This window comes from Mus musculus, chromosome 2 (assembly GCF_000001635.26).
Source record: "Mus musculus strain C57BL/6J chromosome 2, GRCm38.p6 C57BL/6J".
NCBI lineage: Eukaryota > Metazoa > Chordata > Mammalia > Rodentia > Muridae > Mus > Mus musculus.
In genome coordinates, this window is record NC_000068.7 from 178,064,383 (window position 1) to 178,082,897 (window position 18,515).

Sequence of the window (18,515 nt, forward strand, 5' to 3'; positions counted from 1 at the left end):
CGGGATTATCATGCAATTTGGGAACAATTTAACAAGAGTAGCATGAGAACCAATACATAATTGGGATTAAGCAGAAAAACCAAAACAAAACAAACACCAGGCCCTAAGTATTGCCTTTTTGTTATTACCCTGCATTTACTCATATGGTGAAACTAAGTTCAAGTTTCCAGGCATGGGGTCTTGAGGAGTTCCAACCTCACTTTACTCATACTTTCTTCTTGAAAACATAATGACTGTCTCTAACAATGCTTTCTGCTTTTCGTTGTGCTCCTCAAAACACAAGACCTGCACTTTACCACCAAAGAACAAGTCCATATGATTGGTTAAACTATAACACCCATATTCTATAACAGTTGACACTGTAAACTACATAGCCCCTATCCCTAAATCCTGATTGGTGTGAAAATGAAGCTATAATTTGGAAGGAATGTTTCTGTCTATCCCTCCTTTTTTTAAAAAATAATTTTATTTATTCATTTCTTTATTGTCTAATCATTTTTTTTACAATCCACACCTTATACCCCTTGTCTTATTCAGGGTTTCTATTCCTGCACAAACATTATGACCATGAAGCAAGTTGGGGAGGAAAGGGTTTATTCGGTTTATACTTTCATACTACTTGCTGTTCATCACCAAGGAAGGCAGGACTGGAACTCAAGCAGGTCAAGAAGCAGGAGCTGATGCAGAGGCCATGGAGGGGTGTTTCTTTACTGGCTTGCTTTACCTGGCTTTCTCAGACTGCCCTCTTATAGAACCCAAGACTACCAGCCCAGAGAGATGGTCCCAACCACAAGGGGACTTTCCCCTTGATCACAAATTGAGAAAATGTCTTACAGCTGGATCTCATGGAGATATTTCCCCAAATGAAGCTCCTTTCTCTGTGATAACTCCAGCTTGTGTCAAGTTGACAGAAAACTAGCCAGTACAATTGACCCCTTGTCAACTGGACACACAAACACATCACAACTAAGCCTCCACCCTTAGTTTCTTATTCATCCCTAAGTTCTAAGAAACTTTGAAAGTCCCACAGTCTTTACATAGTAAAAGTTCAATCCTTTTAAAATATCCAATATCCTTTAAAAGCCAAAGCCTTTTACAATTAAAAGTCTCTTAACTGTGGAATCCACTAAAATATATTCTCCCTTCAAGAGGGAAAAATTTTAGCGCACAGTCACAATCAAATTCCAAAATTAAACTCCAACTATCCAAAATATGGGATCCAACTCACGATCCTTTGGGCTTCTCCAAGGGCTTGGGTCACTTCTCCAGCCCTGTCCTTTGTAGCACACAGCTTGTCCTCTAGGCTCCAGATGCCTGTACTTTACTGTTGCTGCTGTTCTTGTTCATTCATGGACCTAGCAACTCCAAAACACTGCATGATCTCTTCAGTACTGGGACATCAATTTCACCTGAGTTTGCACCTTCACCAATGGCCTTCCATGGCCTCTCACAGGGCAGGGCATCAGCTGCTCTGCATTATCCCTTCATGCCTTCAAAACCAGTACCATGTGGGTAACTCTAACACATTACCAAGTCCAGGCACAACAGAAGGTACAACCTGGCTATCTCTAGAACACTGCCTCTGTGCTCTCAGAAAACACTTCCCAGAAGATGCCACCTCAATGATGCTGGTCTCTTCTTAATCACTGCTAATTTCTTAGCTCCAGCTAACCAGCATCAATAGTCCCAGTAATGCAAAGTTTTCACTCTAGAAGTTCTGGTATCTTGTTCATCACAGCTGATTCTTCAGCAGTAGCTAACCAGAACCACAGAATCTTCACAATCCAAAACAGCAATGGACCTCAAAAGAGTCTTTAATTTTCCTGTGAAATTTCACAAGCAAGGCCTTCATCTTCTGCACTGTTCTCAACATTATCTTCCAAGCTCCTACACAACATCCCACAGAGTTCTTAAAACAGAATGGATCTACTAGCCCAAAGTTCCAAAGTCCTTTTAGTCCTCCCAAAACATGGTCAGGTTGTCACAGGAATACCCCACTCCTGATACCAATTTGTCTTAGTCAGGGTTTCTATTCCTGCATAAACATCATGAGGAAGAAGCAGTTGGGGAGGAAAGAGTTTAATCCAGCTCACACTTTCCACATTGATATTTATCACAAGGTGTCAGGACTGTAACTCAAGCAAGACAATAAGAAACATGCCTTGTATCCCCTTGATCTCCTTTGTATTATTATTTTCAGGATGATGATGATGAATTAGAAATGTTTAAAGGCTTCCCCATATTGAATGCATTCATGCGTTTCTCTTTCATAATGATGAAGATTTGGAAAATATTAAAAGGTTTCACCATATTATATTACTAAATTTCTTTGCAGAGTGGATTGTTTGATTGTGAAGACTCTAGAAATATTCAATAATCTTCACCATATTAAATACACTCAGCATTTTGTCTACATTATGTTTTCTGTTGTGTCTTTCAATATGACTGACAAATGAAAGCAATACCACATGGCTTGCAAACATAGGGTTTCTCACCTCTATGTCTTCTTTTATGCATTTGAAGATTTTTATGTACAAGGCTTTGTTCATATGATAACTTTCATAGGGTTTCTCTCAACTGTGTCTCCTTTTATTTACTTAGGAACAACTGTGACTTATAAAATATTTACCACACTGCTTATATTCATTGGGTTTCAATTCAGTGTGTCTACTTTTGTGTTGGGAGATGACTCTTTTGTACAATTGCTTTACCTAATTAGTGTTATTCAGAGGATTTCTCTACACCTCATATTCTTTATGGATTTGAAGATGATTGTAATATAGAAGTGCTTTAAAACATTGCCAATATTCATGGGATTTCTGACCTGTACTTGTCCCTTTATATATTTGGAGGCCACTGCTTTGTGAAAAAGGTGTAAAAGGACCATTGCTAACATTCAAAAATTTCTCTCCTATATGTGTTCTTTCAAGATTTTGTTGATGACTGCTTTTTGAAAAACTTTAACCACATTGGTTAAAATAAAAGCATTTCTCTCAACTATATGTGCTTTTATGTGTGTAAAGACTATTGGTTTTCGAAAAACCTTTACCACATTGGTTACATTTAAAAGGTTCCTCTCTGGTATATGTTCATTTATGTACTTGGAGATCAATGCTTGCTGCAAAGGCTTTATAACATTAGATACCTTCATAGATTTCTCTCCTGTATGGTCTTTTCTCTTTAAAGGTCACTCCTTCCTGCAAAGGCTTTACCACATTGGTTACATTCATATGGCGTCTCAACTGTATGTGTTCTGTTATGGATGTGGAGAGTACTGCTATGTGCAAAGGCTTTACAACAATGTTTACATTCCTAGGGTTTCTCTCCTGTATGTGTTCGTTTATGTTTTCGGAGGTCACCACTGCTTACAAAGGCTTTTCCACATTGGTTACATTCATAGGGTTTCTCTCCTGTATGTGTTCGCTTATGTATTTGGAGAGCACTGCTTTCTGCAAAGGCTTTACCACAATGTTTACATTCATAGGGTTTCTCTCCTGTATGTGTTCGCTTATGTATTCGGAGATGACTGCTTCTTGCAAAGGCTTTACCACATTGGTTACATTTGTAGGGTTTCTCTCCTGTATGTGTTCGTTTATGGTTTTGGAGGTCATCACTTCTTGCAAAGGCTTTTCCACATTGGTTACATTCATAGGGTTTCTCTCCTGTATGTGTTCGCTTATGTATTCGGAGATTAGTGCTTTGTGCAAAGGCTTTACCACATTGGTTACATTTGTAGGGTTTCTCTCCTGTATGTGTTCGTTTATGTTTTTGGAGGTCACCACTTCTTGCAAAGGCTTTTCCACATTGGTTACATTCATAGGGTTTCTCTCCTGTATGTGTTCGCTTATGTATTTGGAGGTCACGCCTTCTTTTAAAAGCTTTACCACATTGGTTACAGTCATGGTGTTTCTCTCCAGTATGTTTTATTTCATGCCTTTGACTATGACTCTCATATGCAAAGGCTTTACCACATTGAATAAACTCAGAGGGTTGCTCTGCAGAACAACTTATTTCATGCCTGCAAATATAATTGGCACATATGAAATCTTTCTTACATTGATTATATTGATACGTCTTTTTATCTGTATGAATTCTTTTAAAATTTGGTTTCATTGAAAAGAGCAATTTAATGTTAAAAAAATATTACTTTGTTTACAGTTAAAGGAGTTCTACTAAATTATTGATTGTTTTACATCTTCGAGGGTACATGAAATGGGAACAGTACTGATTATCTGGTTCACAATTATAATATACTTTTTCTATAAAAGATTACTCACATATTTGAAAAAAACAGGAAGAACTCACAGTGTTTGCACAATGATTGCATTCACAAATTTTGTTATCATGAGAGTAATATTACATTTGGAATATGAACAAATGCAAAAGAAAAAAATTTCTACTGCATTAATTCTCATTACTATTTTCAGCAGTCTGAGTTGGTAAATGTCCCCAGCAATGTTCAGAAACAAATTATTTATAAACTTATATAGCACATTTAGAATGTTGCTCAAAATATGTTATACTGCATATCCTCTAATTGTTCTGGAAAAGTGAAAAGTATGTGGCTTCTTTCAATGCCTCAGTGATCACAAGGCTTGTATCCACCGTAACCTATTACATCCACATCAAAAGAAGAATAAATAGTGAAAATTCCACATTACATTCCCAACTGTCTTTTTTTCGTCACAGAGATGTGGTACAGAGATTAAGGTTTTTCCACAAAACCACTTTTGAATCTTATGAACTGTTCATCCCATTAAATTTAGCAATGATATTACAAATATATCATTGAGCTCAGATATACTATGGATTATTTGCTCATTACTAGGTCTTAGACATATACCTGTCACCTAATCACTGTGTGTTCCTTTTGCAATAGCTAAGCGATATGAGACTGAAGACACTCACACTTATATAGCATGGCTGTACTAGGCTTGATTTAAACAGTAACATATCTGTTAAGCCATTATTTCTCTGTCTTTGACCTAATGGAATGTCTTGCAAACAACAGTTACATATCTGCCATAGACATATATGATTTTTATGAAAGTCAGTAAACATCCATCATTGAAAGCAGTGCTTATTGTAACCTAGTGGTTTTCTTTACTACTTGTAGCACATGTTAAACTTTCTTCATAGGCATTTTCTCATCAGCTTGCAGAAGAAAATTACCTTCCATGACGTCTAGAAGTTTGAAAATGGTCTTCAATTGTATGTTCTTCCCAAATGTAACCTAAACCCAGTACCAGAGAAAGTATGTTACATTATTGGCAATTAGGCAACATTTAAGTTACTAATGCCATTGAACTTTAAAACCATGAGTGATTTATTCACCATATTCTTCCTCATTCTCAATTGAAATTACAAAAACAAATAACAATAACAAAGAAACAGTTGTGCATACATGTTATAAAGTAAATTAAAAAAATCACAATATTACCTATAGCTGTGAGATTCCTATAGGTCTCTAGCATCACACCTTTGTAGAGACTCTTCTGAGAAGGATGCAGCAAAGCCCACTCTTCCTGAGTGAAGTTCACATGCACGTCATCATAGGTGACTAAATCCTACAAGATCCCAAAAGTGTGTACATTAAAAAATATATAATACAGACAACAGTGTAAAGGTCTACTTCAAAATAAATATTTGCTGACTGTCCTGCCCACCCACATAGTACTTTTTATCCAGTCTTTCACAGTTGGACAACAAAAAAACTTAAGTAAATAAATGATCTGTGGTAACGTGATGCCTTAGTATTAAGATGTTGTGTATGGAACCACTAGAATGCTGGTAAACCTTCCCCATTTTTGTCCCCTGAGATCAAATATGCAAGAATTCCCTTAAAACTGCAGTTTCCTCTCACCTGTCCATGACACCTGTAGATACAAAAGACCATTTCCATCTCCCCTTGTCTTCTTGCCACATGTCCCCTTCCCTTCTTAGCCCCCAAGTATGGACAGACACCCCCTTCTCAACCATAGCCAATTCTCCCAAAGACCAAGCAGTCTGTCTAAAGAACAAGTCCACTATCTGTTTTCCTAGACAGGACAGTCTCATAGTAGCCCACAGAACTGCCACACAATATCAGGGAAAGCTTCCTCTGCCCATTTCCATGTGACAAATTTTCAACTTTTCTTCAATAACTAAGGCAACTACACCAGGAACAATGTGAACTTGACTAATGTTACCTGTGCTAGTATGTGTATAGAAATAAAATAAAATCATGGTTCCTGACTCCAATAAAAATAACTCAAAGTTACCCCTAAACTGTTATAAATCTGACCCTACAGTTACTACTAATCTGTCTTCCAAACAGAGAGGCCCCATGCTTCAGAGCTCTCTCTGCCATTGTAGATGATCAGAAAGTTGAGCTATTGTTCTATAGCTGTTCATGACCCTTTGTACTTTCAGGCTAAACCAGGCCCAAAGGAGCCCATATACAAAACAATGCTGAATGATAATTTAATATCTGCTTCCTGCCATATGCATTATGTTCCAATCTGTCCTATCCACTCACCCAGCAACATCAACACCTGAGAAACTTCTGCATGTCAGAAGCTCCTTTTGTAACCAAGAATTGAAGTTCTGTGAATTATGCCATTTTGACAATAGGGAATAGAAAGGTAAAAGGAATCTAATCAAATATTTCTGAAGGATGATCGTGATCAGCTCTTTACTACTACCTTTTAAACTATTTATAAAACTAGTCATACAAAACTGAATACAGAAGGGTCAGGAATTCTAGAAATCAAACCATCACTTTTCCAATGTTGTCCTACGGCACACCACAGGTCATGCCTGTATATACACACTGCATAATGACATTTAAGTTCCATGCCTTGCCACTCCCAGGGCTACTGAGCCACCCCCACCCCAGTAAATCCACACTCAGGAAGAGTCAAAGGACAAGGGCCTCTGCTATGATCACCACAAGGAACAACAGAACCAAACTCTGATCTACAGTCCATTTAGAACCAGCAGATCAGACTCAAATAGCTCTGCAGACTTGCTCCTCCTGTACTGTCAATGGACATTACTATAATAACCAGGGAATGGCTTGTGGTCTTCCAGGCAGCATTTAACACATGCATCTGAGGAGAACCCTGTAAAGAACCTGCAAGCTACCTTTCCCTAGTGTTCCTGATTGTTAGGCCTGCCCAGAGTCCCTCATTAGCATGGAAAACCCAGCTGGGCATCAGGGCAACAGCAGCTCCTTCACTGTGGGATCACAGAGCAAATGACTCAGACAGCTGAAACCTTCCAAACTCTGCTGTTACACCCTACATGCAGACATAGCCCTAGTCTGGAAAATCTACATTTAAACGAATGTTCTAGTCCTGCAGACCAAAAACTTTCCATTTTAAAGGCCCAAGGTCCTTTCTTTATATATTCACTTATGCATGCAATACCCACTGCAGCCATCTCTACTTCTTATGGGGAAGTCCTGCAGCCAACCTGCAATCAAATTCATGCATTAACAAAAATTTAAAAGTGAAAGTGGCTATGAATTTTAAAACTAGAAGCAGTTAACGGGCTAGAAAAGGGGAGAAAAAAAAAGAAATTAAAAAAAAAAGACATCACTGCTTCTAGGTATGTTGCAGTAGAAAGCATATTATACACAAAGTGAGAACATAGCCAGACCCATTTGTACCTGGGAAAATTTAGAGTAGACATGACCTTGGACCTGGTGAAGAGAGCAAGGAGGGGAGAAGCAAGAGCCAGGTCAGGATGATTAATGATAGATGAAAAGGCTAATTCCCAAATGATTGGATTGCAGAAGGAATGGCAGCTGGGAGATTGGCAGTCCTACTCCTGGGTTAGATGGTGAGGTATGCCAGGCAGGGCCTGTGATCTCATTTGTCATTGCTCTAATCTGGGAAATGCCACAAGATGGCCAGTATGGAATTTTACTGATTATATAAAATTGATTACTTGACTCCTCATGGTGAATGTCAACCACTGCCAAAGCAGAAAGGCCTCACCTACCTTATTCCTCCTCCTTTTCTGTGCTGCAAGTAGACCAGCTTCAAAGTTGGTCAGTGAACTCAACCTTATACCTGTCCCTCTTTATTTGTAACCCCCTAACTTGTAACCCTGTAACCCAGGGAGGTTAGACAACACTCATTCCCTGGTGTCTTTTGTCTCACTGATCAGTCACAACCCAGCTTGACAGGAGTTGTAGGACTGTTTTCGAAGCCCTGGGCAGCAGAGGCTGGATTTAGGAGTTCAAAGCAAGTTTTAACTACATGACATAAAGAAAGTAGGAGCTACAGGAGATGTTTCTCTAAACAGACAGATATGAAATCTCTTTAAAAATAGGAATGAAATTCTTAATTTGGGGGAAATATTGGAGAATAGAAACACGTAAGACGTCAAATCACCTATGCATAATGAAAATGAAATTCAGAAAAGTAATACCAAAATTTAATATTTAAAAAGATCAATATAATTGAAAAAATATATTCCTGTACTGATTTGAAAAAGATCAGGCCCTTCCTGGTAGAAGGAATGTCATTAATAAGATAGCATTTGACCTTGCCCCTATGTGCTTTGTTAACTACTGAGACCTATAATGTGACACACACAGTTACAAGTAATGGCATGTGTTTTACATTTTTGAGCTCACTTAAATATGTCACCCAAGGATTGCACATGTTTATCTAATACAGATCCTGAAATGGGAATTCATTACTAACTGGTTCTAGCTAACCTGCCCAAGTTGAACACCCACCAATCAGATTTTACTAAACTATATCCATAAATTAATACAATCTGTGAAGTTATCAAATAATTCTCACTGCCCTAATCAGGACCTTCTCCATAAGAGTGACCCCTGCAGCATACTCCCCTTTCCTTTGGTCTGTGACCTAGCGCTTGTCTGCACTGTTTTACCTGACAGTGTACACAGTAAGCTGTTCCTCTGGTTCTCATCCTGCCAAGTGTATTTCCACACACAAGCCCCTGACACAAAGGTTTTGTCCAGATGCAGGCTTATAATAAACTTACTCAGAGGCCACAGCCTGGTCCAAAAGGAGAGACTAAGTCCACAAGGGACCTCACAGGTGGCCCCATCTGTCTGGCTGATGCTTACCATCCTACCTCTGGGAAGACCTATTACATGAGCATCCTTTGCAAAGATGCTTGCTCACCCCACTTCGTTGGAGATGAAGTTGCACTTACCATGTCTGAAGTTCTAAGCTTGCCTGAGCTAACCTCACAGCACTCAGTAAAAATAATAAGAACCGATTCCACAGAAAATCTGAGAGCAGCTGAGTTACACAGAGACACTTGCAGGCTTAGTACCTGGAAGAGTCACCTCCTATTCTGCCTGGCAACTCCATGTGGAGGTTTTGATTGGCCATTGAGTCTTGAGTGACATGAGGACCATGCTTAGGGTCAGAGTGTCTGTAGGGACACAGCACAATGGTTCCAGCCTGGGCCAATCCTTTTCCATATCTGCAGATTTCCAGTTCAGTAGCACTAGTGTGTCTCCTCCAATAGCCTACCTGTCTGTTCTCCCGCCAAGCCCTTGGGAGGGGCTAAGATTCCTGATCCCTGCTGCTTACCTGCCTGCCTCTCCACCTTTCTGGTCAGTGACCCTGGGTTCACTGCTTTGGAGCTTGCCTGAGCTCCAAATCCAGCACTCAGGAGACATTTCCCCTTCTTCCTCCTGGAATCAAGCTGGATAGCTTGCATACCCCATCAATCAGCTGACACTGGAGTTACCAAACTGTCCACAGGTGGTCAGTGCCAGAATATTAGCAACTGAAGAGGGATTTTAGGATATAAGATTTTGTTTTGTGGCTTCAGGCTGGGTTCAGGTAAATTGCAAGTACTTTCTACCTAATGGCTATGAGACAAGGCTCAGAGCAAAGCAGGACACATGACACTGTGGAGCACTCAGTGCATTAATTAGAACAATTGTCCTCACTAGGTTGGTAAAACAAACATAACAACAACAAACCTACACCTATATTAGTAAAATATATCACTGTACTGATTTGAAAAAGATCAGGCCCTTCTTGGTAGAAGGAATGGCATTAATAAGATAGTGTTTGACCTTGCCCCTAAGTGCTTTGTTAACTACTGATGTCTACAATGTGACACACACAGCTACAGATAATGTCATGTGTTTAATATTTGTGGGCTCACTTAAACATGTCACCCAAGGATTGCACATATCTCATAATACAGATCCTAAAATGGGAATTCATTACCCACTGGTTCAAGCTAACCTGCCCAAATTAAACACCCACGAATCTAGTTTTATATATGTCCATGCATAATTAATACAATCTGTGAAATTACAAAATCATTCTCACTGCCCTAATCAGGTCCTTCTCCATAAGAGTGACCCCTGCAGCATACTCCCCTTTCCTTTGGTCTGTGACCTAGCTCTTGTCTGCACTGTTTTACCTGACAGTGTACACAGTAAGCTGTTCCTCTGGTTCTCATCCTGCCAAGTGTATTTCCACACACAAGCCCCTGCCACAAAGGTTTTGTCCAGATGCAGGCTTATAATAAAGTTACTCAGAGGCCACACCCTGGTCCAAAAGGAGAGACTAGGTCCACAAAATACCTCACAGGTAGCCCCATCTGTCTGGCTGATGCTTACCATCCTGACTCTGGGAAGACCTTAGAGAAACTTGCAGGCTTGGTACCTGGAAGTCACTGCATCTTCTAACTAGCAGCTCCATGTGGAGGTTCTGATTGGCTATTGAATCTTGAGTGACATGAGCACCACCCTTAGGGTTAGAGTGTGCTCCTCCAATAGCCTACCTGTCTGTTCTCCCGCCAAACCCTTGGGAGGGGCTAAGATTCCTGATCCCTGCTGCTCACCTGCCTGCCTCTCCACCTTTCTGGTCAGTGACCCTGGGTTCACTGCTTTGGAGCTTGCCTGAGCTCCAATGAAAGGACTCAGGAGGCAATTTCCCTTCTTCCTCCTGGAATCAAGCTGGATAGCTTGCATATCCCATTAATTAGCTGACACTGGAGTTACCAAACTGTCCACAGGTGGTCAGTGCCAGAATATTAGCAACTGAAGAGGGATTTTTGGACACAAACTTTGTTTTGTGACTTCAGGCTGGGTTCAAGTAAACCGCAAGCACTTTCTACCTAATGGCTATGAGACAAGGCTCAGAGCAAAGCAGGACACATGTCAGACACTGTGGAGCACTCTTGTTAATCAGCACATTGTCCTCAGTCGGTAGGTAAAACAAACATAACAACAACAAACCCACACCTATGTTGGGAAAATATATATCACTGTACTGATTTGAAAAAGATCAGGCCTTTCTTGGTAGAAGGAATGGCATTAATAAGATAGTGTTTGACCTTGCTCCTATGTGCTTTGTTAACTACTGAGATCTATAATCTGACACACACAGCTACACCTAATGGAATGTGTTTTACATTTCTGATACATTCTATCTATATAGTATAGATCCTAAAACAGAAATTCATTATCACTGGCTCAAGCTAACCTGCACAAACTAAGCACCCACAAATCTAGTTTTATTTAATATCATGCATTATTTAATACATGCTGTTAAATTACAAAATTATTCACCCTGCCTGACTCTTAACCTTCTCTAGAAGGGTGACACCTGGAGCAGATTCTCTTATGGTTTTATCTATGATCAAGCTATTTCCCGCCCTGTTTCACCTGACAGAGATAACAGTAAACCATTGCTCCTGTTCTCTACTGAAGGTGGAAAAAATGAATAGTTCATTATATGACTCAAATGAGCAACTATAAAACACTACTTTGCTACATTCTTTAAATCAAGAATTTAGGAATTTATATCAAGAGGAAAGCAAGGTCATTGCCCTGGGGAGCAGCAGACCAGGATCAAGGCTTCCTGAGTCAACATAGCTTGTCTTAGACACATCTTTATGACGGGAAGAAGAGACAGCTCTCCCAGAATTAACATGTCATCCCAGAAAGAAATACTCCATATACAACTAAAATATTAATTAGGAAAATTTTCTTAATGGCAGCATGGATTCAGCTGCGGCTAATGCTCAAAGACCAGCCAGGCAAAAACAGGTTTTGGATTCCACACATGCTCTCATCCATAAGTTTCTTTCCAGTTCAGTCCCCAGGTTATTTTGAACAATTTAAATATGGACTGGAGATTACAAGTCCTACTTAAGACAGCTAGGAGATATACAAAGCAAAGACCCCCAGAACATTTATTAAGTGCCTCAGAGCCCTGAAATAGCAAGCCATTTCTCAGAGATGGGTTCCTGAGTTGGAGGTCGCAGGAGATGAGAAAAATAGCAAAAGTAGAAGGTAGAATTTACAACAGCTGCAGTAGGGAGAGCTTACACAAGCTATGTCTTATGCCAAGAAAACTTTTAAAGAGTAGCATCAGTCCGGTGTGGTGGCGCACGCCTTTAACCCCAGCACTTGGGAGGCAGACGCAGGCGGATTTCTGAGTTCGAGGCGAGCCTGGTCTACAAAGTGAGTTCCAGGACAGCCAGAGCTACACAGAGAAACCCTGTCTCAAAAAAATCCAAAAAAAAAAAAAAAAAAAAAGAAGAAGAAGAAGAGTAGCATCTTGTATCCTACTTACAGGGATAAGTGGAAAGAAATGGAGACCTCTATGAAGTTTGCAGAAGCTAGAATACACTGGGACAAATTCAGGAGAAGTCTAATAAAACAACCCTGCACAAGGGAACTGCCAAGTATCTAAAAAAAACCATTACTGACCAAGCCCCCAGTGCACTTGGGGACCCTACTCAGTGCAGGGTGGCACAGAATTACTGCATGGCACAGCAGAGATGGAGGTGGAGTTGACTGGCACTGCAAAAGCAGGTTTGCAACTTCCCCTCCCTGCCTGCATTCCTTTCTATTTGCTGGAACCCTCGCACCAAGGCTGGCAAGAGATCTCCGTGGAAAACCTTTGGTACCCAAGCCCACAAGCTACTAGGGCTACTGAGCTTCCCACACCCCCATTAATCCACACTCAGGAAGGGGCAAAGACAAGGGCCTCTGCTATGATCACCACATGGACCAACAGAACCACAGTCCTTGGAACCAGCAGATCTGACTCAGATAACTCAGTAAACTTGCTCCTCCTGGCCTGGCAAAGGAGACAATTACAATCACCATGACATGGCTTTTGGCCTTCTTCACAGTTTGCAACAGATGGCTCTGAAGAAACTCCCATAAAGAACCCCAAGCTACCTTCCACTAGGGTTCCTGATAGAGAGGCATGGACAGAGTCCCTCATTAGCCTGGAAAACACAGCTGGGACTCGGACAACAGCAGCTCCTCCACTGTAAGATCACAGAGCAAATGATTCAGACAGCTGAAGCTTTCCTGGCTCAGCAATTCCACCACAGTTGCAGACAGAGCTCTAGTCTGGGAAATTTGCATTCACTAGAATTTTCCAGACTCCACTTATTTTCCTTTTTAAAGGCACAGAGCCTTTCTTTGCAATTAAAGAACATTATTAAATTATACAGGCAATGTCCAGTGCAGCCATCTCTGCTTCATACTTGGGAAGCCCTGCAGCCAAACTGCAATCAAATTCACACAGTAACAAAAATTAAAAAGAAAACCTCCCGCCAGAAGGCCATCCTGTACTCCAGCCCCGGACCTGACCAAGGACGCTGGCTCGCGTGGGAAGCATTCAGCGACCCCTCTCCCTGACTTCTCCTCCCTTTGGCCCCGAAGCCCAGTGCCACCCCGGGGACCCCATTCTGTCCTAAGCTCTTCCGGGGTATCCAGCGTGGGATGCTGGAGACTGGGAACCTGGTACCTAGAGCTGCCCTTTTCCACCACCCACCGAGTTGGGTCCGTGCCTTCCCATGGCCAGACAGCCACCCGCGGCCATGTGGAAAGCGTCCTGCAGTCCTCCCGCTCCTGCCTGCCCAGGGCAATGGAACTCTGGCCAGAAGCGAGTTCTCTCCCACTCCCCTCTTTTCCCCACACCGACGGCACCGCAGGAGATGACCTGGCACTTACCATGTTTGGAGTTCTGAGCTTGACTAACCTTCTCTCACAACACCCAGTAGAGTCACGCAGAACACATCACACAGAAACTCTCATGACCGCTGAGTTACAGAAAGGAGCTTGCAAGCTTGACCTGGAAGAGCCGCCTCCTTTTCTGACTGGCAGGTCCATGTGGAGGTTCTGATTGGTTATGGAGTCTTGAGTGACATGAGCACCACCCTTAGGGTTAGAGTATGTTAAAGAGACACAGCATAGAGGTTCCAGCTTTGGCCAAACCTTTTCCAGATCTGCAGATTTGAAGTTCATTAACACAAGTGCCTCTCATCCAATTGCTTACCGGTCTGTCCTCCCATCAAGCCCCTGGGAGAACTTAAGACTTCACACCCCTGCTATTCAACTGCCTGCTTCTACCCCCTTGTGGGCAGTAACTCTATGCTTCCCTGCTTTGCAAATTTGGAGCTTGCTTAAGCTCCAATCACAGCACTCAGAAGATATTTCCACTTCTTCCTCCTGGATTCAAGTTAGATGGCTTTCACAGTCAATAAATCAGATTACAATGGAGTTAAATCTGTCCCAAAAGTGGAAATGTGCCCAGAATATTAACAATTAAGAAAGATTTTAGAAAGCAATATTTGTTTGGTGCCTTCAGGCTGGGTTCAGCTACACTGCAAGGAGTGTTCACCTGGTGTTTCTGAGACAAGCCTCAGAGCAAAGCAGGAAACAACAACCACAAACCCACAGCTGTGCTATCAAAGATTCTCCTGATGAACAGAGCTGATAGAATGAATCTCTATTATATAGTTAATGTATTTATTAGAATGACTCACCGGATGCCATTCAACCAGTCCAAAAATGGCTGTCTACACATTTAAAATTTCCAATAGTGGTTCAGTTCATGTGGCTTGACGTCTCAACTAGTCTTCATTATATACCTTAATTTTCAAAATTATGCACTACTGCCAAAAAATAAAACAAACAAAAAAAAAAAAAAAACCACACACACAAAATAACAACAACAACAAAGTTGTTAGAAAGAGGTAGGGCATTAAGGCAAAGAGATAGAGCTACCATCTTCAATGTCTTTTATATATGTAGGCTGTCACCATAAGCTGTTGCCTAGATCCAAGGTGGATCTTATCACCCCAAAAGACCCAGATTAAAAATACTTTTCCCAGATTGAAAACTACAATTAAGAAAAATCCCTCACAGTACCCAACTCTTTCTGTTTCAGCTAATTCCAGATGTGTTCAATTTGACTGACAAGAATACCTAGCACAGCAGACAAGACAGAACAGCTGCAAAAGATTTTTCCGGTGATGGGTAAGGAGAGCACAGGAGCCATTTCCAAAGCAACGCCTTTCTTCAAGTGTGGGAGCATTGAGATTTTACTCAGGGAATCTAGACACATTTACACATAGATTTGCCTACTCCTATGAATGTTAAGTTAAATTCTTTTCTGAAGATGATCAAATGTAAAAGCTGAGATATTGAAGGGCATTCTTACCTCATAGTCATCCAGAATCATCCATAAATTATAAAAATGTTGGACATAAATGCATCTGGAAAGTTCCTCTTGTATTACAAGGTCTTAGCTGTAAATCAAGGGAAAGGTGAGAACTCATTTTGAACTTCACGAAAGTGGGAGCTTGCAATATGGGCGTGTTCAGAAGAGGATAAAGCCTGAAAATGCACCCAAGTGTCACACCTCTTCCAAAAAGGCAGACCTGTGTTCCTACCCAAACAGTTCCACAAACTAGGAAGTCTATGGGAGCCATATTAATTTAACCTATGAGTCTATGGGAGCCATATTAATTTAACTACCATCTGTCTCCTCAAACGTGAAAACACCTGTTTACCTAACATCACTGTACCATATCCTAAAGAGAGCCTAATATGCTTTCAGCACACAATGTCACAAAAGAAGCCTTACCAGAAAGAATCAGAGCATTATAAACAATGAACAGAACAAACAAGACCAAAATTCAACAGGGAATCCATCAAAACTTACAGTTTCTTGTTCAGCAACTTGAGATTATGATGAAATTGCCTTAGCCACAAGGTCTTAGGAATTCCCACTCTTCTAGCTCTGTCACCTGAAGCACACACAGCTTTGTTTCCTAAAAAGTCACTATCTTCTTTCAGCTTTCCTCAAAGCTGGTGTTTGTATCTCAAATCTATAATGTATAGCACTCTCTCTTATTTTATTGAAAGTAGGTTAGTGGGCTACAGGGATCATTCAGTTGTTGTTAAAAGCACTGCTCAAACCCATTTCACTTCCTAGCACTCAAATGGGAGTTCACTCATCTGTAGCTACACTTCTATGAAAATACTTGAGTATAAGCTGGTACCTGGCATTGACTTGGATGGTTACATAAGTGATACATTTGCTCTAAGTCCTGACATCTAGATGTAAGATTAATGATATCAAAGTATACCTCTGTTGCCAAGGACCAAGCCTGGGCTTGGAGACTGGTAGAGAGAGAAGGGGTGTCTGGGAGCATGAAAACAAAGGACTGGTAGTCAAGTCCTGTGTCCAAGCTGTCAGTCTATGCTCTGCAGGAGACAGCTTCCCATCCTCCTTTCGCTGTGTTCTGCTTTCTCTCTGATCTGCTTGCTCTGCAGGTCTCCAGACAGCTCTCTGTCTATGTTCTGCTGGAGACTCTTCACCAACCAGCTATCTCCTGCTATTCTAAAAAAATTCACTCAGTAGGTCATATCCTGCATACCATAAACACAATCTACTATTATATCTCTCAACCCAGCCATTTACTCCAGGTTTCCTTTTGATTGTCTTAAGAAATAGCATCCTGTGTCCACAGGAACTTATTTCTTATGAGACAGGAAGCACACATTTTCTTTTAACCTTACAAAAGCAGATATCTGCCTGCCTCTGTGAAGCATAAAGGCTAAGCTCAAACTGGCTGGGTGGGACCCAGGCCTGAAATTACCATTTCTACCACACATGAGACTAAATTTGCTCTTTCCCAGGCTGATCCTGAAATCACCAATTTGTCAGCATTTCTAAGCATCATCATCATCAACAACAACAAAAACATTAGCTGGGTGAGATCTTCTGTGATCACCACTTTCCAAATCTCTTTATCTCCTTCCTTAGTATCTTTCTGAGAAGTTGGCTTTCATTCCTTTAGATTCTTGACGTCCCTCATAATTTATATACATTATTATTTATTGAGAAATAATATATTTTTTAATCAATGTTTTAGGGGTCTGTTCCACAGTCTTAAGGGCTCGCTTGAAAGTCCCAGCATTTACCATTTGGCTGAGACTTTAGCCACACCTTTGCTTTTGGACTTGTGCTGTCTCTGATCATCATGCACTCATTAATGTTAACAGGGAGAACATTCCTTAAAGGAGGATTGTAAAATATGTACATTATTCTGTAAACAAGCCTTAAGCTCATGGTAGTCATTAGCACTTTCAGAGGCCCACATCCACTGGTCCTGTGAGAGGGGCAGAAACCATGCCATTCTGTAGTAACCAAGTTTTTATATGGTTTCAAGAGGCAGAAAAGAGCATCAGCAACTAGGCAAAATATGATTGGTGGAACAGTGCACCCTTTAAACTGGCCTTTAGGGAATGTGGTGACAAGGAACTTCCCTTGTCTGAAAGGGGGCAATGGTCCATCCTGTGGAATGTGTCCCCACCCACAGGTTGGTTCCTGCCCTGTGGTCTGAGAAATGTTAATTACCCTCTCCCTTATGGAGGGGCAAGTGTTTCATGACCTTTGCAAAGTTCCTGAGTTGACCTTTTCAAGAAACCTTATTGCGAAGCTGTGGATAAAGTAAGACTCTGGCAAGCATCAGCTTACAGGGAACCCCCTGAGTGAACAATGCAGAGCAGAAAATCAATGCAAAAAGCAAGAGGATTTATTGTTTGAATGTTTTGGGATTATACTACACCTGAAGGAGAGGTGGTGACCTCGTGCAGCCCATTCGTTAATTTTTTTATACAGTTGTCAGAGCAGCAGCAAGTAGACACAATGTGACTAGTGGAAGAGTGTACCCTTTAAAGAGTTTGGTCTTTATGGGCTGAGGTAGCAAGGGCTTTTCTTGGCTGCGGAGGCAGGGGGAGTTCAGAGGAGGAAAGAGAGGTGATGGGGGGATGGGACCTGTCTCTTCACCTTGAGGAGTGTGTCTATGTGCTCTGGGTTTCCCTTATCTGCATGTGGTCAGCAGTAGATGCCCCCTATGGTCTGCAGAATTTAATTAAATTAGCTTCTCCCTTCTGTAGCACAGGGGTGCCTACATGTTCTATGACCATTGTCTTTCAGGAGGGGAGGGGTCTGGTGGAATTTCCCAAAGTTGCTGAGCTCACCTTTTCAGTAGCATGCAATGCATTTCTTCAGTCCAGGCACTCAGAGCTCAGAGGAGATCCCTGAGATTTTGGATAGCCATTGTTACATATCAACACACACACACACACACACACACACACACACTCACAAACTCACGGGAAAAGAAAAACAAAATTAATAACATGATAAAAAGAGCATTGGGGCATTGGGACAGTATGATAACCCTTAAAGTCATTT

General features: G+C 41.2%; 1 protein-coding gene and 1 long non-coding RNA gene across 4 annotated transcripts in view; one reads left to right on the forward strand and one right to left on the reverse strand.

Moving 5' to 3' along the window:
- Positions 1 to 2,063: 2,063 nt before the first annotated feature.
- Zfp931 (zinc finger protein 931) lies at positions 2,064 to 14,043 on the reverse strand. 2 transcript variants are annotated; one of them, XM_030251808.1, is made up of 4 exons: positions 9,304 to 10,002; positions 5,441 to 5,567; positions 5,173 to 5,233; positions 2,064 to 4,018 (listed from the first exon to the last, which is right to left on the reverse strand). In XM_030251808.1, the coding sequence occupies exons 2-4, from the start codon at positions 5,472 to 5,474 to the stop codon at positions 3,313 to 3,315; spliced, it is 801 nt and encodes a 266-aa protein (XP_030107668.1). In that variant the 5' UTR covers positions 5,475 to 5,567; positions 9,304 to 10,002; the 3' UTR covers positions 2,064 to 3,312. The 2 variants fall into 2 exon arrangements, with proteins under 2 accessions (XP_030107668.1, NP_001156394.1); NM_001162922.1 differs by lacking the exon at positions 9,304 to 10,002 and adding an exon at positions 13,976 to 14,043 and having other exon boundaries at positions 2,496 to 4,018.
- A 114-nt stretch (positions 14,044 to 14,157) lies between these two features.
- The window catches only part of Gm35319, a 35,474-nt gene continuing 31,116 nt past the window's right edge, over positions 14,158 to 18,515 (forward strand). For both annotated transcript variants that reach the window (XR_867139.3, XR_867140.3), the window contains exon 1: positions 14,158 to 15,283. This is a non-coding gene — a long non-coding RNA (predicted gene, 35319). The remainder of the gene's footprint in view (positions 15,284 to 18,515) is intronic.